The 23,514-nt window shown below is 45.7% G+C and overlaps 1 protein-coding gene across 10 annotated transcripts in view; it reads left to right on the top strand.

Annotated features, from left to right (window-relative positions):
- PRR5L (proline rich 5 like) overlaps positions 1-23,514 on the top strand; it is a 170,955-nt gene that overhangs the window by 134,255 nt on the left and 13,186 nt on the right. For all 10 annotated transcript variants that reach the window (XM_021665470.2, XM_021665467.2, XM_021665466.2 and 7 more), the window contains 4 exons: positions 2,307-2,364; positions 8,176-8,267; positions 17,076-17,216; positions 21,962-22,088. In XM_021665470.2, coding sequence (XP_021521145.1) covers positions 2,307-2,364; positions 8,176-8,267; positions 17,076-17,216; positions 21,962-22,088 — 418 coding nt within the window. The remainder of the gene's footprint in view (positions 1-2,306; positions 2,365-8,175; positions 8,268-17,075; positions 17,217-21,961; positions 22,089-23,514) is intronic.

Below are 23,514 nucleotides of genomic sequence, written 5' to 3'. Positions count from 1 at the left end.
TGGAAATTGCATCACAGAGGCGATCTCTATTACCTCTGTAGGTGCATCTCAGAAATGTGAAATTAGGGAGGGTTAGGAAAGTTGTTTTAGTAGAAGCCTGGAACATCAGTGTTGACACTAGAGGTACTGAGAAGAATGGCATTCAGGAGCCCGTGCATAGCACACTAACGGGACATTCTGAGAACCTCACCTGGGCTAGGTGAAAGGGAACAACCAGGCATAGACTGCAGGGCACCATTGAGATTTGTGCTCAGAAGCATTCGGGTGGAGTGGCTGCCATCTGAACACACCTCCACAGACCACTCATGTCCAGCTCAGCTGTCACAAGATGTTGATTTGGTGCTGGGGTATTTTCTTGCTTTCTGACCCAGAAAGTCTTGCCATGACCCAGCCGCCAGGATTCACGCACTTGGCTGGAAGCTAAAGGACAGGTTAGGGCCTCGCCTTTACTGCCTGTGTGTTTCATAATCCTTTGTGAGGAATTGCTTTTTTTTTTCTTTAACAAAGTTGGTGTATTCCTATATGGTGTCACTGTAACTTTGATCTGGGGTTCTATCTGCCATCTTGAAACTACATGGTGCCCAGGCACAGTGGCTCACGCCTGTAATCCCAACACTTTGGGAGGCCAAGGCCAGCAGATTACTTGAGGTCAGAAGTTCGAGACCAGCCCAGCCAACATGGTAAAATCCTGTCTCTACTAAAAAAGTACAAAAACTAGCCAGGAGTGGTGGTGGGCGCCTGTAATCCCATCTACTTGGCAGGCTAAGGTGGGAGAATTGCGTGAACCTGGGAGAGGCGGAGGTTGTAGTGAGCCAATATCCCATTACTGCGCTCCAGCCTGGGCGACAAATCAAGACTCTGTCTCAAAAAAGAACTACGCGATGGCCAATCACTTTTTCAAATTAGGTCTTATTTTGTAAATCTTAATAGGAGTATGGAGTTGGTTTATGTGCATCCATCACAGACATGTGATAGTACCTTTGATAAAACATTCTATTAGTACATTTTATAAAGGCCTATTCACTCCTAACTCTTGGCCTCCCACTCCTTTTGTGAAGAAGTTGGGCTGAGATAGCAGCCGTTACTATTGCTACCACCAGTGCTGATTACTAAGGACATAAAATGCTGTGTGTATGTGTTTATAATGATTAATGTGTTTGTAATGATTATAATGAAGAATGTTATGGTACTTCTAGTGTTATGCCATTTTACAGATGAGGAGCTTGAGACTCAGGGAAATTAAATACAAAATCACACAGCTAGGATGTAGCTGAGCTGGGACTTGAACTGATACCCAAGTTCTTTCCACTCTGCTCCATATGCTTCTTTTATCATTGTAATAGCGTCGCAGGGTTTTATAAAGGAGAAGGCTAAAGAATGCATTAGATCCTTTGGTAAGATACATATCACTCTTGCCCCTGCCTCTCCCATAAGCATAGGCCTTGGTAATCTAATAATGTGATATGAGTGTAAAGACACCAGCTTGTCACCGATCTCTGAGCTTCTGCGACTCCCGGAGAGGCTGCTCCATGTCTTAGGGGACCAGCTATAGCCTTTCAAGGGAAGGAAGGGGTCTGGGTAGGAAGACTTGCCAGAAGGCAGCAAAGTGGAGTAGAAGGAACATACTTACAGAGCCAGGAAAACCAGGTCTGTCTCCCTTGGGCAAGTCTCTTCACTGACCATCAGTAAAGTGAGGACAGTAGCACCAACTTGATAGGATTGAATTAAACGGGATGAAGGATATAAAGCGTATGAGATAGACAGCACACTCAGCAATTGTTAGTTGCAGTTGCAAGAGGACTTTACTTTCTCTTTACACAATTTCCCATGCACACATTCATTGACAGATGCATATTCACTGCTGCTTAAGATTTTGCACGCAGTCTCTTTCATGCTAATGTGAGAAACTAAACTTATCTCTCTTTTTTTTAAATGTGTTATTTCTGCATAGTTTCCCATTGCCTCAGTGCTCCCTTTTGTGAGTTTAGATCACTAAGGGCCTCTAGGACACTGGGTGTCAACAATGGCGAATTCATCCAAGCTTGTGTCATGCCTCTTCCCTGCTCTGAGGGATGAGGGTGGTGGTTGGGTTTGCCTCGTACCTCACTCACTCTTTTGCTGTGGGAAATCTCACTGTCTTCTCCTGAAGCCTTGGCATTCCAAGAGGACAAAAGGCTTCTTAAACTCAGACGCTAGAACAGAAGTGCCTAGAGCTCTGTGCCCTTGCCCACTGGAAGTGGAAGAGGGTTCACCACTCATGCTCTGGAGTTGCCCGAACTCTTACGTTCTTTCTTCTCTTTTGGCAGAACCAGCTTCTTGCAAAAGGACTGTTCTTTGTGGAGGAGAAGATCAAGCTGTGTGAAGGCAAGTACAAGACAGCCCTGGTAGATTAGGGCCCCTATGACTCAGCCTTTGATGTTTGGACAGCTGAGATGGTTCTGTCCAGAAGTGGCAGGCTCCAAGTGAGTGATTCACCCTGTCTGTTTCCTCCCCACCTAGGCAGCAGCACTTTCATTTCAGTCAGCTGCTCACAGCAGTGCAAGTCAGAACTGTGTTTCAAAAAAATGTAGTGGGATGGGGTGGTTTCTTTAGAGACCTTGTTAAGGGGTTTTTTTTTGTTTTGTTTTGAGACAGAGTCTCGCTCTGTTGCCCAGGCTGGAGTGCAGTGGTGCGTCCTCAGCTCACCACAACCTCCATCTCCTGGGTTCAATAGATTCTCCTGCCTCAGCCTCCCAAGTAGCTGGAATTATAGGCATATGCCACCACACCTGGCTAATTTTTGTATTTTCAGTAGAGACGGGGTTTCTCCATGTTGATCAGGCTGGTCTTGAACTCCTGACCTCAGGTGCTTCGCCTGCCTTGGCCTCCCAAAGTGCTGGGATTACAGGTGTGAGCCACCGCACCTGGCCTTAAGGGTTTTTTGTTTTGTTTTTTTTAAATAGTATGTAGGATGGTGGTCTCCTTTGAAGGTACAGGTTAAGCTATTTCCTACAGGTCTCTGTAATATTTCCTCTGGTCTGCTTTGAGCTATTACCTACAGGTCTTTGTAATATTTCTGGGGAGTCAGAGAAGAGAGGAGTCCTGTCCATTTGCAGGGACATTAGTCTAAGCAGGTACTCACTCGAAAGGGTATATGATTTGATAGACGAAGGGAAATTTCCTGATCTTAAATTTTAAAGTCCAACTGACAGGATAGAAAGGAACAGAATAAAGATGGAAACAGATTCCAAAGGCGAGAATTGGGCAAACCCATGACTCTACCAAGGGCTACTCTTAGCTCCCACAAAGCAGGGCTTGGTCTTAGCTTGCCACCTACTTCTTGGATGACTTTCGGTTAGTTACTAGTTCCTCCCGGTCTCAGCTTTTGTCATATTTGAAGTGATAAATTGGTGTGAGGGGTTGTAGGGAAGGTAAGGCACGTGAGTAACGCAATGCACACAGCAGGTGTACATAACAAACCCTTTCTTTTTTTTTCTGCTCCAGCCTAATGACCCATAGATCAAACTTACTTCCAGACCCAGACTTATTAGATGTGTCATGTCATCATCCTTTTGTTTCTTCCCATTCCCTGGGAAAGACACTAGTGTGTCCAGGAAAGGGGCTCCTAGAAAGACAAAGAAGGAAGGAAAATGAGAAACTGACACTGGGAAGCTCCAACATCTGGCACACAGTAAATGCTTACCAAGCCTTGGGAAGAATAGAGGTTAGAAATTAACCTTTGCACATTTGAGAGTTGGCTGAACCTATAGCCATTCTTCCCTTGAATACATCTATGCTGTGATTTTTTTCAACCTTATAAGTACCCAGTAACCCAAGGCCTTTAGAGAAAAAATTTTTAATTGTGGGTTAAAAAAAACCTCACACAATATAAAATGTACCCTCTTTATAGTTTCAGCACTTTTGCAGTGGAGTCGTGTTAATCATATTCACATTGTTGCGTAACAGATCTCTAGAACTTTATCTTACAAAATGGAGACTCCATGTCCATTCATCAACTCCCCATTGACCCCTTTCCTCAGCCCCTGACGGCCACCATCCTACTTTTTATATCTATGCTTTTGACTAATCTAGGCATCTCATAAGTGGAATCATACAGTATTTGTCCTTTTGCGACTGCCTTAGTTTCATTTGGCATAAGGTCCTCAAATTCATGTTGTAGCATGTGACAGGATTCCCTTCTTATTTTAAGGCGAATATTCCATTGTATGTGTTTACTACATTTGCTTTATCCTCTCATGTGTCAAAGGAAGGGGCTTATTTTTAGGTGACTTGCTTTGACCAGGAATTTAGTGGCTCTTTTGCTTTTTTTTTTTTTTTTTTTTTTTTTTTTTTTGATACAGAGTTTCACTTCTGTGGCCCAGTCTGTAGTACAGTGGAGTGATCTTGGCTCACTGCAACCTCTGCCTCCCTGGCTCAAGCGATTCCCATGGCTCAGCCTCTTGAGTAGCTGGGATTATAGGCACGTGACACCACGCCTGGCTAATTTTTATATTTTTAGTAGGGGTTTCACCATGTTGGCCAGGCTGGTCTTGCCTCCTGACCTCAAGTGATCCACCTGTCTTGGCCTCCCAAAATGCTGGGATTACAGGTGTGAGCCACTGCGCCCAGCCCTCTTTTGTATTTCAGAGTCAGGCTAGTACAAAAATGTGGAAGACAACTAACTGCCTGGTAAAGGGAGTGGAAAGAAACATTGTCCCTGGCCACATTAATTGTAGGTATGTTATCTGGGGAGTTATTACAAGCTCCTGGAAACGTGGAAAAACAGCTCTATGAAAAAGATACCGAATAAAACCAGAGGTCCAAGTGCCCTTAAAAGGGGAAGTTGAATGTCTCTCACCAAGTAACCTTCATCATAGATACACTCAGAGTGAAAACTCAGAAATGGGCTAGACAGGATGAACCAAGTTCATCCAAGATTCTGTGCCCCTGCCCTGGCGTGGCCTGAGGGCACCAGGCCCGGGGTATTCTCTCTGAGTTTCTTCTAGTCACAGAGTTCTGGGTGTTGGAGCCTTTTCTGTACAGTGAATGGGCATGGGGGTGGGAGGATCTTTAAGGGACTTTGCTATCTTTAACCAGGCATCTCTACTTTTTAATTTTCTGTGTTAGAACTCCAAGAAAAATTTTGTTCGGAAAAAAGGATTCTCTTGCTATAAAATAAAGTTGGAAAACAATTAATATGATCTGCCCAGTCACTGAACAGACTCCTCTTTGTTGACATCTCTGCTTAGGTATCACATGTCTATGTATACACACCCCTCCTTTACTGCTGCAGAAAAGGCAGGTGGCCGTTCATATCCACCTGTTGCTCTTTTGTGGGTAGAAGACACCATGTTAACTTCAGTAATCTTTCTAGAGCCTTAGTGACCTTGACTCTTAGGAAGTTTCTTATACTTATCTATACACTCCTGGTGACCTAAACTGATGTGATATGTTAGAGGGCAGATTTATAGGACAGTCCTCTAGAACCATCCATCCAACCCCCCTTTATTTTTGCAGGGAGCTAAGTCCTTGACTTACGGGGTGTTTCTGGTTGGGAAGGCAACTGTGTTCTTTACCTCTTTCTCCCCTAGGGCTACCCTGTTGCTGTGTCTGTGTCTGTCTGATGTTCTTCTCTGAACACTTTCCAAAAATCCATTACTCTGAAGTTTGCAGCCAGCAATTAGACCTGGGTTCTCAGGAGGTGTCTTACTGCTGCTGGGTTGCAGGGTTACCTCGTGTGCCAATGAGCTTCCTGTCTCAACATTGAAAGGGGGAGTAAGTAGGTACCAGTGCTGACCTGCAAGATTCTCTCTCCTTCCCCTCCTTCAGATCCTAAGGGCTTCTGCTTGTCTTGGTTGTGGAAGGCTTAAGACAAAGGACATCAACAAAGAAGCTAGAGCAACTTTTTGCCCTTTGGGCTACATTATCCAGGTGCTGGAGTTCACCTTGGTTTTAGGAACCAGGATGACTCAACATGTGAGACGGTCCTTTTGGACTTCCCCTTCCCCCTCCCTGCAGTAAAATAGCATAGTCTACATTTGAAAGAGCATGATGATTGCTTCCATCAAATGTTTATTTGATTATCTACCATGAGACAGTACTTTGCTAGGTGCTGGGGAGTCAGGAGTCAGAAATACCATCACAGGATTACAGGCCCTCATAGAGCTCACACTTGAATCAAATCATCACCAAATATAAAACAATACCCAGGACAAGTACTAAGAATACAGTCTGCAGCGAGGCGGTTTGACCAGTGGGGAGAGAATTCCCCCTAAAAGTGATGTTCAAGGTGCAACTAGAAAGATAAACAGAAGTAGGTTAGGCAAAGAAGGGAAAGAAAGAGCAGTCAAGGCAAAAGGGCTAGCACTTGCAAAGGCCCTGTGGCACGAGAGAGCAGGGTGACTGCAAGAAGGTCAATTAGAGTCCAAAGGCCGACAGGAATACAGAAGAGGATCAAGGCCCAGAAGGAGGAGGCGGATTCTCCTGGGCTGTGTAGATCATGTTATTGAGGTTTTCTTTATCCTAGGAGCAAAGGAAAATGTTCATGCTAACTATTAAGTCCTGTCCTACACTGTCCCGTATTTGGGTTATATTTTAACCTCCTTTCACTCACCAGCCCCAGCATCTACAAAAACCTATACACTTGGCACTTTCCATCCATTCATGCAAAGATTTTAACAGATTGATTTATTGATGTGTCTGGCACCACGCTAAGCACTAGCAATATAGTGATGAGCAAGACAGACGGGGCCCCATTCCCACTCCCACTCCAGTGACGAGACAGAGAAGAAGTGAATAAGCCGTTCCAGTAAAGTGTGATCAGTGCTTTGCACAGGAAAGTTGAGGGTGCCCTGGATTTGCATTTTTCCCCTGTGTATTTCACCCTGACCTTTCAAAATCTGCATGTCTTTGGACCTGCTGACTACTAGTCATGCCCTTGTTCTATTCTCTCTCCCAAGCCACTGCTTTTATTGCCCATTAAATTAATAGACAGGAGGCGCCAAATGAATCTTTCAAGATTTATTCAGTGGAACTGGCAGTGTCTTGCCAAACGCTTCTCTCAGTGTCTAATCTTGGCTGACCCACTTTCTCTGCCTGGGATGAGCAGAGGCAGTGACCAATATCAGCTCTGATATCTAGGTCATTAAACAGCAACCGCCATGCAGGCTTCTCTCTGCCAGGGCCCATCTTTCCTGGAGGTGCAGAGTTCCTCGCACCGCCTTCCGATGGCATCGGGTGACCTGTGTGCTCCAGCCTGGGGTAGCAGGGACACTTGGCCGTAGCTTAGGCTTCCTGATCCTAGGGGTGAGTAGGGACAGGATCAGGAGGCAGGTGCTGTGTTTTGCAGGTGGCCTTTTCAGAGAATGCTGCCCTTCCAGTTACTGTAAAAGAAGTGGGTGGAGGGAACAGTTTCCAGGTCCTCTTTCTGCCTCTTTCCACTGACAGCTGAAACCCAGAATAAAGCCAGTGTCCTAATGTGCAAGAAAACAAAACATTATATAACTGTGCACACGATCTTCCTGGATTAGATTAGTCAAGAGCATGGGTTCTGGAATCTCAGCTATGCCTTTGAGCTGTGTGTCTTTGGGGCAGTTAGTTGGCCTCTCTGAGCCTGTAAAGCGGGGGTATTACATTCTAGTCTTGAGATATCTTATGGATAAGTAAACTAGCATAGTGCCGGATAATGTTGTAACCATTGACGTGATAATGGTTAATTACGATGTGATCTTAAGATGTCACCTCCCTTTTCTGGATTGGAGGATGGAAAGGTACATTTGCATATTTTCAGTTGAGTTTTCCTACGTGGTCCTACATTTACTATAGTAACACCTTGTAGATCAAATGTAAGCAATGTGCTTTCTTCCCTCCCCACACTTAATGCTGCACCTCCCATTCAGAGTCTTACTAGTGAAGATTAGTAAGTTTAGGTTGCTTATTAGTAAGACCAGTGAGTTAGGATCAATACATGCATCCATGTGAGACTGAATATATTTCCACTCTGAGAATTTCTGTTGATCTTGGCCTGGAATAAAGATTCTGTAGCATCACACCTGCTCTCTGGACTTTAATATCTCCTGGCTGCAAGTTTTAGCATGTGCAACTTTACATTTTATGTGGAACTGTCTTCTGGGCTTTCCTACAAGTAATAAGTTCTTTTCTTTCTTCCTCCCCTCCCATCTTCTCGCCCTCTTGTAGGTGAAAATCGCATTGAGGTTCTGGCTGAAGTCTGGGACCACTTCTTCACTGAGACTCTCCCTACCCTGCAAGCAATATTTTATCCAGTTCAGGTTAGTCTCACTGGGGGACACTTCCTGCCATCCTCAGCAATCTGTCTTCTCTCTTGGCGTTTCTGGCCTGGGGTGATTGGGAGAAAACTTGGAAACTGGGCACTTGCATTGGTTAAGGAGTTTAGAGATCTTTTAAGGGCTCTCTGGTTCTATATTTAGTACCTAACTTCAAGTGAAGAAGAGTGCCTGCATAACTAGCAATTTGTAGGCTCTAGTTACTCTCTTGGTTTTGAGTATGTCTTTATATTCTTGGAGTGGTTTGTTATTCTTAGTTTCCAGAAGTAGAGAAGATAGGGGGAGGGTGATTTCTTGTTTCTTTTTTCTCTCCCCTGCCTCTTTCTTTCTTCTCTTTTTTTTTTTTTTTTTTTTGAAGTATAATTTTGAAGCAAGTTTTCTGTTGCCCTCAAATCATGAAAAAGGAGTAGCATTCCATGCCCTCTGTAAGGGATCCTATGTGATTTAGCAGGAAGAACACTGGACTAGGAATCTATAGACAGATTCCAGAGTGTGGGTTTGGGCAGAGTCATTTATCTTCTGTGAGCATAGCTCCATCTTACCTCCTGAAAAACGAGGAATTTAGAGTAAAATATGAATGACATCTCTAGCATTCCTATTCTGTGACCTCCACTCCTACTATTTGTGATGACATCCTTGCCCCTTCCTTCTGTAGAGCTAATATCATGTAATACCATGATGATCACTGCCAGGTCGGCACCATCCCAAAGGGAGGTTGACCTCTAGATGTTCCTCTCCAAAATACATGTCTCTCTCACTTAAGCTGCAGTGTGCTCACCCCTCAACTCCTCCCACTGGGGTTGAAGCTTCGTATATAATTAGGTAGTATTGAATTGTGGGTGTGGTATGCAGAGGAACACAGCCATTAGCAATGGGTAGAATTACCTTATGCCAGAGGTCAAGGCCCACGTGGATTGTTTGGTCTGAACAGTGTTTTAAAGAAATTTTGAGTTGTTTAAAACATATGTCAAATATTTAAAACCTGGGAGGTTATGCTTATAGATTCCATTTCCCATGTTAGGTCCACCCCATAACACTTCCGGTAAGATAGTACAGATAGAAAGCTCTGTCCTGTAGCCTGCAGAAAGCTTCCCCTCCCTTGCAATGGTCACGCATCGGCCAGCAGCGAGTCCTCTCTCAGAAAGCTAGACACGGGGATAAGGTTGCCAGGTTAAGCAATAAAGATACAGGATGTTGGCCGGGGACGGTGGCTCACACCTGTAACCCAGCACTTTAGGAGGCTGAGGCAGGTGGATCACTTGAGCTCAGGAGTTTGAGGCCAGGCTGGGCAACATGATGAAAACCGATCTATTAAAAAAAATTAGCCGGGCATGGTGGCATGTGTCTGTAGTCTCAGGTACTAGGGAGGCTGAAGTAGGAGGATCACTTGAGCCCAGGAGATTGAAGCTGCAGTGAGCCGAGATTGCACCACTGCACTACAACCTCAGTGACAGAGCAAAACCCTGTCTCAAGATAAATAAATAAAAACTACAGGATGTTGAGCTATATTTGAATTGCATATATAAACAAATAATGCAATATTTGGGACATATTTATACTAAAAAACCCTTCAAATGGGCATCCTGTGTTTTATCCGGCAAGCCTACTAGAGGGGGTGTACAGAAGAGGCCTGGATTTGTAAGTGAACAAAGGGGCATGTTGAATCAGTATCTGGCACCTCCTGTGTTTAAAGGGAAACTGAACCAGACCCAAGACAGCAACTTGGAACCACCATTTCGAGGGGCACTGAGTCTCTCTTCCAGCCATTTGTGTAGGGAACTCTGGGGTGCGGGTGTCCAGATGGTTCTAGAATGGAGAATGCAGGATCTGGGTGGACATGGCTCCAGTATGGTCAAGAAGGCAAAGGTTGGGGTCAAGGGGAGGGTGCTGGTCTTAAAACCTCTGAGCCAGGCAGGAGCCCAGACATGTGGGTCTAAGGATATCTCTGTTTTACTTTTCTTGAAAGATGGTAAGATCTGGCAGCAATTAATATTGCCCCTGTTCACCTCCTCACTCCTCAGTGACTGACTTGAACTGTGCTTCTCTTCTCCAGTTTGCCATGGCCCCCACCTTGCTGCCTTCTCTTTCCCTGTCAACTCCTGAGGCCATTCGCATGTGCTAACCCTGCTTTATTCAATTAGCTGAATTGGGTATAGGTGAGATGTACATGCCCAAATTCAGATTGTGGACAGGAAATATTCCAGGGAAGTGGGGAATATCTGTAGCAAATGGGCATCAAAGGTGTATAGGATACCCACAAGGAGGCAAACTGTGCCTCCTTCCTCCTTTTTGTTCTCAGCTGATCCAGGTCCACATATTTATAGTTGTACTGGACCGTATGCGCTTAGGTTTTACTTTTTCTCTGTGCTTAGCCTAGAGAAACTGGATGGCATTTGGGTAACAGGGATATGCACTGCTAATTTTTTGGGGGACATAGGTTGTGAGGAGACTGGCTTGGTTTTATTAGGCTTTCCCCCTGCCTCAACCCTAAAACAAGAAAAGCCAGTTCTGGATTAGTATGAATTCCTTCTCTGAATCATTGTGGGCCTAAGAGATGGCTAAGGACTTGCAACAAGCCAGTGCTCTGGTTCATGGCCCCAAATGATCCTCTAAGAAAGAAATGATTAACTTGTTTATGTGGCAGGTTGGTATAAACTGGGTACCCCACACCCTCCCTTAAAAGTATTTTCTGCCTGCATCAAAGGCCAGATTCTACATACAGAAAAGGCCTTTATGGGTTGGGAACCAGCGAGGAGTTCTCAAGATAAAGCTCCCCTCCACCACCCATGCTGAGGAGGGATTTAGGTATTGAGAGACTGGGACATTGGAGCCAGTTCTGACATAAATGGTGGTGGCATGTTGCTGTCCTTGGCCCAGTTCAACTTGCCTTTAAACACAGAAGGCACTATGTACTGATTCGACATGCCCCACTGGTCACTTATAAATCCAGGCCTTTCCTTCTGAGAGTGTAATGTTTAACCGTGGCTTAGAAGCCCCAAAGGCAAAATCAGTCATGTTCTCCAGGTGAGTGCTGTGAATACCCATGCCCAGTCTAGACCCAAATGACTACAGGTATTTCATGTGAAGAAGGGATGGCAACAGAATAATCTGGGGAAGAAATGAGGGAGGGGGAGCAGCAACAAAGAGGAACAAAGTGGTTCATAGCATGAGCTGCAGAGTTAGCTCATGACTGACTGTGTTCATCTGTTTGTGTTGCTATAAAGGAATGCCCGAGACTGGGTAATTTATAAAGAAAAGAGGCTTGTTTGGCTTATGGTTCTGTAGGCTGAACAAGAAGTGTAGTTGCCAACATCTGCTCCAGGTGAGGCCACAGCAAGCTTTCACTCATGGCAGAACGCAATGGGGGAGCCGGTGTATCACACGACGAGATGGGGAGGAGGTACCGGACTTTTTAAAACAATTAGCTCTCTAATACTAATAGAGTGAATACTCACTAAAGAGTGAAAGCTCACTCATTACCAAGGGGAGGACACCAAGCTATTCTTGAGGGATCTACCCCCATGACTCAAATGCCTCCTACCAGGCCCCGCCTCAAACACTGGAGATCACATTTCAACATGAGATTTGGAGGGGACAAATATCTAAGCCATATTATTCTGTTCCTGGTACTCCAAATCTCATGTCCTTCTCATATCGCAAAATATAATCATCCCTGCCCAGAAGTCCCCTAAAGTCTTATCTCATTCCAGCATCAGCTCAATCAAAAGTTCAAAATCTCATCTGAGACTCAAGGCAAGTTCCTTGAGCTTGTAAAATCAGGAACAAGTTATTTACTTCCAAGATACAATGGTGGCACAGGCATTGGGTAAACATTCCCATTCCAAAAGGGAGAATTTGGCCAAAAGAAAGGGACAGCAGGCCCCACTTGAGTCTGAAACACAGCAGGGCAGACATTAAATCTTAAACCTCCAAAATAATCTTTGACCCCTTGTCCCACATCCAGGGCACACTGGATGCAGAGGACGGCTCCCAAGGCCCTGGGCAGTTCTGCTTCTGTGATTTTGAAGGGCAGCCCCTGGGGCTGCTCTCACAGATTGGAGTTGAGTGTCTGTGGTTTTTCCAGGCTCAGGATACAAGCTGATGGCTCTACCCTTCTTGAGTCTAGAGGGCAGCAACCCCCTTCCCACAGCTCCACTAGGAAGTGGCCCTTTGGGGACTGTGTCAGGGGCTCCAACCTCACATTTCCCCTGGCACTGCCCTAGTAGAGTCTCTTTGTGGGGGCTCCACCCCTGTGGTAGGCTTCTGCTTGGGCACCCAAGCTTTTCCATACAACTTCTGAAATCTAGGTGGAAGTTGCAAAGCCTCCTTCTCTCTTGCAGACTTAGCACTATGTGGAAGCCACCAAGGGTTACAGCTTATTCCCTCCAGAGTAGCATCTAGAATGGTACCTGGGACACTTTGAGCCACAGCTGGAGCCAGAGAAACTGGGATGTTGTGAGCAGTGTCCTGAGGTAGCACTGGGCATCCCCTGAGCGTGGCCTCCAAAACCATTATTTCCTCTTAAGTCTCTGGGCCTATAATGGGAGGGACTGTCCCAGAGGTTTCTGAAATGACTTCAAGGCCTTTTTAAAACTGTGGTCTTGGCTATCAGCATCTGTTTCCCTTTTAGTCATGCAAATCTCTCTAGGGAGTGATTGCTCCATAGCTCACTTGTATTTCTCTCCTGCAAATGCCTTTTCCTTCTTCATTGCATGGCCAGGTTGCAAATTTTTCAAATTTTTATGTTCTGTTTTCCTTTTAATTATAAGTTCCAACTTTAAGTCATTCCTTTGTACATATTCCTGATGTTAGGCTGTTAGAAGCAGCTATGCCACATCTTGAATGCTTTGCTCCTTCGAAAATGTTTTTCTGTTTGTTTGTTTGTTTGTTTGTTTGAGATGGAGTCTCACTTTGTTACCAGGCTGAAGTGCAGTGGCACGATCTCGGCTCACTGCAACCGTCATCTCCCAGGTTCAAGTGATGCTCCTGCCTTAGCCTCCCGAGTAGCTGGGATTACAGGCACCTGCCATCATGCCCAGCTAATTTTTGTATTTTCAGGAGAGATGGGGTTTCACCATATTAACCAGGCTAGTCTTGAACTCCTGACCTTGTGATCCACCCACCTCAGCCTCCCAAAGTGCTGGGATTACAGGCCTGAGCCACCATGCCCGGCCTAGAAATTTATTTTACCAGATACTCTAAGTCATCACTCTTAACTTCAACCTCCCACAAATCCCCAGGGCATGGATACAATGCAGCCAAGTTCTTTGCTAGGGCATAACAAGGGTGCCCTTTATTCCAGTTCCTAATAACTTCCTCATTTCATCTGAGACCACCTCAGCCTGGCCTTTACTGTTCTTATTTCTATCAGCATTTTAGTTATAATCATTTAACCAGTCTTTAAGAAGTTCCAACACTCACTTGTCTTTTTGTCATCTTTTGAGCCCTGAGCCCTCTAAACTCTTCCAACCATTGCTCATTACCCAGTTCTAGAGCTATTTTCACATCTTCAGGTAACTTCATAGCAACATTCTACTCCTTGGTACCAATTTTCTGTATTAGTTCATTCTGCATTGCTATAAAGGAATACCTGAGACTGGATAATTTATTTATTTATTTATTTTAAATATTTATTATTTGGCTCATAGTCCTGCAGGCTGTGTAAGAAACACGTATCAGCATCTGCTCCCGGTGAGGCTTCAGGAAGCTTACAACTATGTCAGAAGGTGATAGGGAGCCAGTGGGTCACATGATGAGAGAAGGGAGCAAGAGATGGAGGAAGAGGTGCCAGGCTCTTTTAAACAATTAGCTCTTATGTGAATTAATTGAGAACTCACTGATCACCAGGGGGAAGACACATAAGCCATTCATGGGGGATCTGCCCCCATGACCCAAACACCTCCTACTAGGCCCCACCTATAACATTGGAGAAAACATTTCAACATGGGATTTGGAGAGGGTGAATATCCAAACCATGTTACTGACCTGGGTTCATATCCTCAGTCTGCCCTTATCATCTTGATATTCTTGGGAAGGTAATTTTGCCTCTATGAGCCTTGGTTTTCTTCTAGAAAATAATAAAACGTGCTTCACAAGGGTGTTAAGAAGAGTGAGTGACATAATACATGAAAAGCACTTAATTTTGCACATGACATATAGTAAAGGCTTAAGAAATGTCACCATCATCATCAATATCATTATTATTACTATTCTCTATACAATAAAATGTGTTGGAATCACAGCAGATAATCCAGCTATTTGGACTTGTTTTTCCCATGTCATGGGCTGAGCAGATGAGTTGACAATGGGTGACTGTTGAGTGTCTACCATATACCGGCACTGTTATGGAAATGTGGGCACAGCCCCTGAGAGTTGCCTAAGTGGGGTTATGCCCTGTATTTTCCCAATCACCCTGCTCTTGCTTGGAGTACAATAGATGCAGTCTTTCTGGAGAGCAACATGACAGTATCTGTGAGACTTTTTAAAGGCATATTTTGATTGAGCAATATTCCTTTGCAAGAGAATAATCTGGATATGCCGATAAAAGTGCCCAACGTGGCATAGATAAATATGTTTAAAACACACACATGTTCAAATGAAAGCATCTTGGTAAGGAGAAGGGTGGTTACATAGAGTGTGTTCATATAGTGGTGGAATATTATGCAGCCTTAAAGAAGATTGAGGTGGGTCAGTGTGTGCTGTTATGAAAAGATGTCTAAAATATTCAAAGTGAAACAAAAGCAAGCTGCAGAACAGTGGGAGGGGCATAATCTCTGTGTGGGTTTAAAGGTTTTATATGTGATTTTGTGGATATAGGAACTTTTTGGAGAAATCCAAAATATAAATAAAAACCTCAAGCAGCAGTTACCAGTGTGGAGAGAGAATAAGAAATTAGAGGAAGAGGACTTGTAACCTTACCTTAAGCCCTTTTTCTGACCTGTTGTAATCTTTGCCTTTAATTATTTTATGATTTAAATATAAAACCAAAAACAATAAGACAAAACAATTATCTTTTTGGAGTGCAGTTCTAGGAATAAAGACTCCTTCGGGATGCCTTGGTGACCTTGTAGGGAGTTCCTAGAAAATCAGTTCTGGAAAGCGATTTGGCAGTTGTTGGAGCAGGAGGTCCTAAAATTGTTGCCTTTTGCCTTACAGTCTTCCCTTCCCACCAGAACTGCTGTTCTAGTTTCCAGAAGTTTGCGTGCCCCAGTCTTCCTCCTTCTCTCTTCCCACATTCTATAGTTTAAATCAAACAGTTCTGTTCCCTGGAAGGTTGTGAACAAAAGTTGGTTATATCCCTTCTGCTTCCAACATCATACAGGACCAAGACCCAGGGGCTGGCCAGAATAATGGGGCCTAATGCTGGCTCTCTCCTCATGCCTCAGCATCTCTGTCCATCAATCCATCCAACAGAGGTAGTACCAACTGACCAACTTTTCAGAGATACTGAAAGAATAAAACCCAATAAGAGTCCCTCATTATAAGATAACAACGTTTATAAAACACCCAACATAATGTGAGCTCTGTTTATAATTTTTTATGTTATTGAAAGGTATGGGTGGTGATTGTGTGTATCTGTTGGATGTGAGGGGTCAGGGGATACAGAGATAGCAAAACCACTCTTGACCATGTTTCTATAAAACCCTACAAAGTTGCAGAAAGTATAAAACATCCTTAAACCTTGGTCGGCTTGGGAGGGTACCCTAATGAGGTCTTTGGTTCTACCAAGAACAACCAACTTTTAGTGTGCATTTGTATGACTGTGTGCAAAGGAGAGTCTGAAAAATGAACCCTCTTTTCTCTTTTGTTTTGAAAAACTTGAGCTCTAAAATCAAGAAGTTTGGGTTGGAAACCCAGCTCCACTTTGGGTGAATTATAGTAACTGCCTGGGTTTTCGGGTGTTTCATCTGTGAAACGGGTTTGGCTCTACCAAGAACAACCGACTTTTAGTGTGCATTGCATGTATGAGCACAAAGGAGAGGCTGAAAAACGCACCTTCCTTTCTCTTTTGGTCTTGGGAAACTTGAGGAGCTCTAAAAGCAAGAAGTTTGGGTTTGAAACCCAGCTTTACTTTGGGTGGATTATAGTAACTCTCTGGGTTTTTGGGTGTTTCATCTATGAAATGGGTTTTATAATGGGTTTTATACCTGTCTCAAAGGTTGGTTGTGGGGATGTGGGGATTACATGTATTGTTTACATCTAAAATATGTAGACTCATGCCTGGCACATAGAATTTAATAAATGTTAGCTTATATATAGTTATTATTTTCACCTTCTGCTCCTTACCCCACCCCCACAGTTGGACAAATCCCTTTCCTTTTACTTTTCTATTTATTTTTCTTCCTAAGTTACTGGTATTTATACAACAATCTAAGAGGTCCCATATTTTCCTTCTTTATTTGTATGATAGCTGTTCAGATATATTACAAAAGAAGTTGGGAAATGTAGCCTTGAATGTAGGAGGTAGTATTGATCTTTCATTTGTTTCTCCCCATCTCTCTCTCTCCTTCCTGACCACTCGTAACACTGATAATAGTGTGCCCTGTTATATGTGCCTTGTATTTTCTTTGGGTCATTTAGGTAGGCAGGTTGAGTCATGCCTTATCTTAACAACATTTTGATTCTAGAGGACAGGAGCCAGGTCTCTGACTCTTTGAAAGACACACTAGCCCTTGCAGACGCCTCATCTCATCTTTGGTGCTACTTAAACATGTGTTGTCTTAAACCCCACGTGGTTGGTGGCAGATTCAGTGAGCTCTCACCTCCCAGCCCTCCTTCCTCTGTCTGCTCTAGGGCCAGGAGCTGACTATCCGCCAGATCTCCCTGCTGGGCTTCCGAGACCTGGTCCTGCTGAAGGTGAAGCTGGGTGACCTGCTGCTGCTGGCCCAGTCCAAGCTGCCCTCATCCATTGTCCAGATGTTGCTCATCCTGCAGGTGAGGCTGTACTGGAGACTTGCCCCAAGGCCAAGGGAGGGAGCGAGGGAAGAGACTGCCATTCTGAGATGAGGGGGAAGGAACCTAGTGACCAGAGCACCTTAGCTTGACTTACTACTATTTAGTTTGTTGGCCCATGTTCATTTGTTCATTCATTTGTTCATTTGATGTGCATTCACTGAGCACCTGTTAGTTCCTGGTGCTGTGCTTGGTGCCAGGATTGCACTGGGGAGTAAAGGAAGCAAGTCTTTCATTCAGGAAGTAGATGTCCTTTTCCCTCTCTAGTGACGCCAGGGAGCCACAGGTTGCAAGTTAACAGCAAAGAATACACTTTGGCCTAGCTTAAGCCGGACGAGGAACTCCCTGGGAAGCTCCCAGGGCAGATGGACTTCATGAAGGATTACAACCAGGAATGCGGCTGTCTCAGGCCGTGAAGCCACCATCCTTTCTCTACTTCCTAGTCTCTACTTGAATCTGGGCTACCTTGTCTGTCTTCATCTTGTCCTATCTTTCCTGGACTTGGTCTTTTTCTCCCTGCAGGTTTCTGTTCTGTGTTTGGTTTGTACACCTCACAGCTCATGTGCTTCCAGTAGGAGACTATCCAGTGGCTGCCTAGTGTCACTGAATCCCAATTCTAAATCAATACTAAGAAGCTGAGCAAACACTTATTGGTCCTTGGCTATGTGCCAGGCACGGGCCAAGGACTTTAAGTATGTTGTTTTCTTAATCAGATAATCCAGACAATCACCCTATGACGTAGGCATTGTTGTTATTCCCATTTTAGAAGTGAGGAAAATGAAACCTAGTAAGTTTGTGTGCTTGCCTGAGGTCCCTCGGCTAGGAAGAGGCAGTAAGATTCAGAGGAAATAATTTATTGGTCCAGCTTGGACTAGACGATTCCTCTTTGCCCAATCAGCCATGACTCTTGAGTAAGATCAAGCAGTATAAACATGACCTTGGCAAGCCCATTCCTATCGGTGGGGGCACACAATTCTCAAAGAGTAGGACTTTTGGTAGGGACACCCCCAAGAGGTGACTGCTATGCCTCTGCACCTCTGTAACAAGTTCAGATGGGGCAGCATTAGCTCTGAGCCCTTCCTCAGGGAAGATGGCTTCATCCTTGATCAGGCCAGTGGTGACCCCTTGCTGCCCTCACAGCAGCGATGGAATGTCAGGCATTGTGGCCCTGATCCGAACCTTCTCCCACATCCCCCAGCTGGTGTTCTCTTTCAGTTCTTGAAGCTGGGCCGTTTTTCTGGGCATTCTCACCCTTTTCCTGTAATTAGAGAGGAGGAAGGGTTGCCTAATAGGATGAGGGTGGGTGTAATTGGCCGGAATGCCAGGTCAAGTATTTTTATGGAAGAGATGGAGAAGGAGGGGGATAGAAAAATGCATGTGGGGCTCGGGTCTGAGAAGCCTAATTAGAGTATGCATGCTGAATAGGGAGTCTTGAAAATGAGCCCTTCGGGATTCTGATAGGAAAACTCGGAATGTTGAGCTCCCATCTTCCCATTTCAGTTTATAATAGTTTAGGGATGAGAAGCGATTCCTGTGTGTTTTGGGCGGCGGTGGTGGTGTGGTTTGGTTTGGTTGGAAGGAGAATTGATCCAGTCCTGCAGGTGAAGGCTCTCACCTGTTGATGCTGGAACAGGAGGGCCTGTGTCGATAATGAAAAATGCCTATCACATTCCAACATTCCGGGCCTGGTGCCAGGTAGCCCTGAAACCATATGAGAAAGCTGTCATCATACCCCTGAGTCCCCAAAGACAGGTGAGACTGCTTGCCCAGGAGAATCTGCCTCATCCACTCTGGTCCCCACCCCAATTTGCTTTCCGTGGGACAGCCTCAGACTCCTCAGTGGTTTCCACTTGATCTTAGAAAAACAGCCCAAGTCTGTACCCTGGCCTTTGGCATCTCCCACCCTTCCCTCCCTGCCTGGAGCCTGACTTCTCCGCTGCTCTAGTCTTCTTGGCTTCCCTGCCTGCCGCGGGATCTTTGTGCTCACCCTTCCCCCTGCTCAGAACACTTTGTCTTCTGAGGCTCTCAAGCTCCTGTCCAATCAAGGAAGGTCCTTATGTTTTCTCTTTACTTTTGTGCCCTCAGCACCCAGCACAGTCTTTGGCACATAATAGGTATTGCTTAAACACTGTCCAGGGAATATAGCACCAGCTAGTAGAAGCCTGGGCAGGACTGATGTTGTGTCACTGGCCTCACACCCCAGGTTGGTGACCGTCATCCGGGCTTCTTCTCTTGGCAGAGGGAAGAACAGTCAGAGAAGCTCTGGGGTTGTGGCGAATGTCGGAAAGTCAGGCAAGGAAACGGTTCCTCCTGTGTCTATACCATTGTTTTCCCCATCTCACAGCTGAGATGCAGGTTCAGAGAAGGTGGCAACTGAGCTCAAGGTCATGTATTCATTTATAAGAGAGCTGGATTGTTCCCTATCCCTCGGCCTGTCTTCCTGCCTCCACTTAGCCTTTCTAGGCAACTACTGCCTCCTTTCTGCAGTCTCGAAACGCCCTACAGGCACCCTACAGACCATTAAAGATCGTCCCATTTTCCTGCAGGGCATCTGGCATCACTTCCCCTGAGGACTTCCTGGGAATTGTGCCTTTTGCCCATGTTCTTCCTCACCAGGAGTTCTATCTAGAGCCTGCGGCTGGGGGTGTGACTGTGAAGAACACGGATCTTTCCCCGGCCCAAGTCCATCTTCTTGAGCAGTAGGGGTGGTGGGCTCTGGATCTGAATGGAACTTCCAGGTGGCACTACCCTGGGGCCACACCTGCTACAGGAAATGTGGGCCTTGGTACTTAGAATTGTCCATTCTCTCCCTAGACCTGCACTTTCCACAGTGCCATGAGACCTGGGGCTGATATCTTTCAAAACTACTTGACCCTAGTACAGAGAAAAGAGTTCTTTCTTAGGCCTTCATCTCTGTCTTTTCTGTTGCTTTTCCAAAATTTTCCTGACCCAACTCTACCCTTCCCAAAATATACATATACTCCTACAGTGGGCCATGTGCTCTGCCTTCAAACTGCCCCAGTGAGAGGCAGAATCGGAGATATTGACCAGTGTGAAGATCTGTTTGCTTCCAGCTAATGCAGACAGGTCCTGAGACCACCCTAAGAATGATGCATTCTCAGAGGCCCCAGCCAGGCAGGGTATTCAGCTTGTGCTCAGAGGACCCTGAGCTTGGTTTAACTTTCTCTCATCGCCATTTGACATTCTTAATGATTTTTGAACACGAGTTCCTGCATTTTTTACTCTGGACCACACCAATTCCATAGCTGTTTGGCAGCCAAGCCAAGGGCCGAGGACAGCACCTTCCTAGAGGGCTGTGCACAAGCCAAGTTCTCAGCAGCGACTTTTCTGGGAGAAAACCATCCAGCTCCAAATCACGTGTTTATTTTCCACATTCCTCCCACCTTTTGCCACTTCTCCTTTTTCTGTGGTCTCTCCCTGTTTAGTATTTATGGAAGGTTTTGGGGGAGAATCCACTCATTTTCTCTGCATCTCTTCTGGCCCTGTTTCTACCTCCAAATCTGCACCATACAGCCCCCCTCTTCAGCCTCCTTGTGTTTCCTGAAGCTGTGTCCTCTCTTCCCCCAGCCCCTGGCCACACCCATCTCAATGTGACAGTACCAAAAAGGGGCCAAGGAATAGCCTGCTTCCTTGGCAGCTTACATCCCCCTGGGATCGCCAACCTGCAGGGGTCAGCCCTGCCTGCCTCATAACCTGACCAGCTTCCCCTTCAATCCCTGAAACACCGCACCGGAGTGGAGTCTACTTTGAAAGTGAAAGTGATTTAGAGTCTACCCCATTTCGAGAATTTGACATGTTAACCCCTCGGGCTGGGCACAGCCCCATGGAGATTTCTTTCTTTCCTGGCCAAGCCCTTCTCCTGCCAGGTGGTCTCTGCTTCTTTGCAGCTTCTCAACATGACAGCACGTTTGAGTCCTTTCCAGCAAGAAGCTGAACTCCCTAGGAGTCTGCTGGTTTTCTAGAAAAGTTGGTTACTGAGTCCTTTCTGGTTTCGACCGTTCTTTACTCAGCGCTTAGCTTTGAGAACTCCTGTCACGTCAGGGTTTTTAATTGGCTCTTTATCTTGGTGCTACAACTATTCCTGGCTCTAGAAGAATTCTCCCTTTCTCTTATCACTCTGCACTTTCCCATATTCTTTCCTCCCTTCTTTTCTAGCCTGATAGCAAGTGTCAGTAAGAGGGGATCAGAGCCAGGTAGCCTGGGTTCCAGTTCAGGGTTTTTGCCATTTACTGGCTGTGTTTTCCTGGGCGTGGTACTTAAGTTCTCTGGGTCTTTAGTTCTTCATCCAGAGAAGGGGGCTAATAAGGGCACCTTCCTCTTTGCATTGTCAGGAGACCTCCGTGCCTTGATATATGTTAAGTGTCTGTGTGCTGTTTATGAACCAGTCACTGTGACAGTGTGGGTAGGATTACTGTCCTTGAGACCAGCCAGATCTCAGCCCTGGAGGTGGGACATCCACATCGCATTGGTGGCCCAATGGGAGAGGCTGCTGCGGTACTAACCATGCACCGTTCTAATTGCAGTGACCCATGACAAGTGACTAAGACTTCAGGCCTCAGTTTCCTTCATTCTAACTGCAAGGATGCTGCCTGCCAGCAACACTGCCTTGTACATTGAAGGAGGACAATCAGGATTTGTTAAGTGAGCACCTGCTGGGCATGGCAACAGACGCTGACCTTTGCGTATCTTGGCTGTTCATTTTCCAGAGTGTTCACGAGCCCACAGGCCCAAGTGAGAGTTATTTGCAACTGGAGGAGCTGGTGAAGCAAGTGGTTTCTCCTTTCCTCGGCATCAGCGATGACCGTAGCTTCTCAGGCTCTACGTACATGCTGGGTAAGAAGTGCAGCTCTCAAGTTGTCAAGAGCCTCGGTGATCATGATACCAGCAGTGTTTAACTGAGCACTGATTATGTACCCAGCCCTTTGCTTCCTGTGCGGGTCAGTGCAAACCCTGTGCATGTTAAGCACTCACGTTCCTGGCCTCTGGAGGTTACAGTAACCTTCTTTCCCCCTTGAAGATTCCTCCCCAAGGACCGGTACTATGCCTCTGTGGTGGTGCTTATCTGATCCACATCTTTGATCAGTGGCTTTGATCATTTTTGTGTGCCTAGGACATTAATCTTTCTGTATCTGATACCAGAAAGTGCGCCTGGTTACACCCTCTCTCTGGTTGAGTAGAGAAACCTCCTGTGATGGATTTCCCTTTGAAACCAACTGGAAATGTCAAGTCAACTTGTTGTATGCATGACCAGATGTTACCGAGCTGCTGTCTCCCACTCCATTTCCGTAGGTTACCACCACATGGCAAGGGAAGGGGCCTCTGGATTTGGAGACAAATCCTGTTGGGGCCTTTTTTTGGTGGCTGTAAACCTAGCATCAGTGAGTGTCAGGCTCTGTACCAGGCATCTTGGAAAATCTGGAGATGAATCAGATCTGTTCCTTCTCTCAATGACACCACAGTCTAGATGGGTTTGGTACAAATATCTCTATAATATAATACAAAATCGCTCTCAGATCAGTCTCTGTAGAAATAGCTACATGATAAGGCTTCTAATTTTTAAAAAACCCATTTACTATCTGAAATGTAAACCCTCAAAATGCGTAAACTTTTTGTTCATTGCTCTGACCCCAGGAATGGTGCCTGGCATATAGTAGGCACTCAAAAAATGTTAGGTGATGGCAGCCACAGTACTTGAGGATCAGGGGAGCCAGCACCCTCAGACAGATGCAGAGGCAGAAACGGATTACTCAAATTGGGAACCTGATGCCCCCTCTTCTCGCTTTAATGGAGTTGTAGTAGTTGAGCTTCAAAGAAAGGAGCGTCCTCCAGTGAGGTTCCTGCCCCTTCCTGGGCCTCTCTACCACTTCAAGAGCCAGCGCCAGCTGGCAGTTTTCACCACCCTGCTCGTGTTTCTCTGGAGACACCAGCTTAACCACAGCCACCACAGATCAGAGGGTGCTGGCCCCAGCCTGCTGCCTACTGGTTCTTCTCCCTCCTCTCTCCTCCCTCCCTTCCTCACTTATTCCTCCCAGGAGCTGGAATGAGCCAGTTGCAATGACACTGAAGGAAAACAGTCTCCCACAGCCCCACTCTGAGCTAGGCGCCATGTTGCTGCCATCTCCCTGGAGCCCACCTTCCTGCTGGCTCAGCTCACCAAGTTTGGGGGATGTGGGTATCCAGGGAGCTGTCAGGACATCAGCAGGTTAGCTGGGCCATGGCAGGAATGTCACCATTGTTTGGGCCTAATGCCAGTGTAGAG

The sequence above is a fragment of the Aotus nancymaae genome, unplaced genomic scaffold, assembly GCF_030222135.1.
Source record: "Aotus nancymaae isolate 86718 unplaced genomic scaffold, 86718_ANA_hifiasm-v0.15.2.pri h1tg000059l, whole genome shotgun sequence".
NCBI classification, from domain to species: Eukaryota; Metazoa; Chordata; class Mammalia; order Primates; family Aotidae; genus Aotus; species Aotus nancymaae.
Note: the sequence above shows the minus strand (reverse complement) of the source record. Positions and strands in the feature narration are given on the sequence as shown.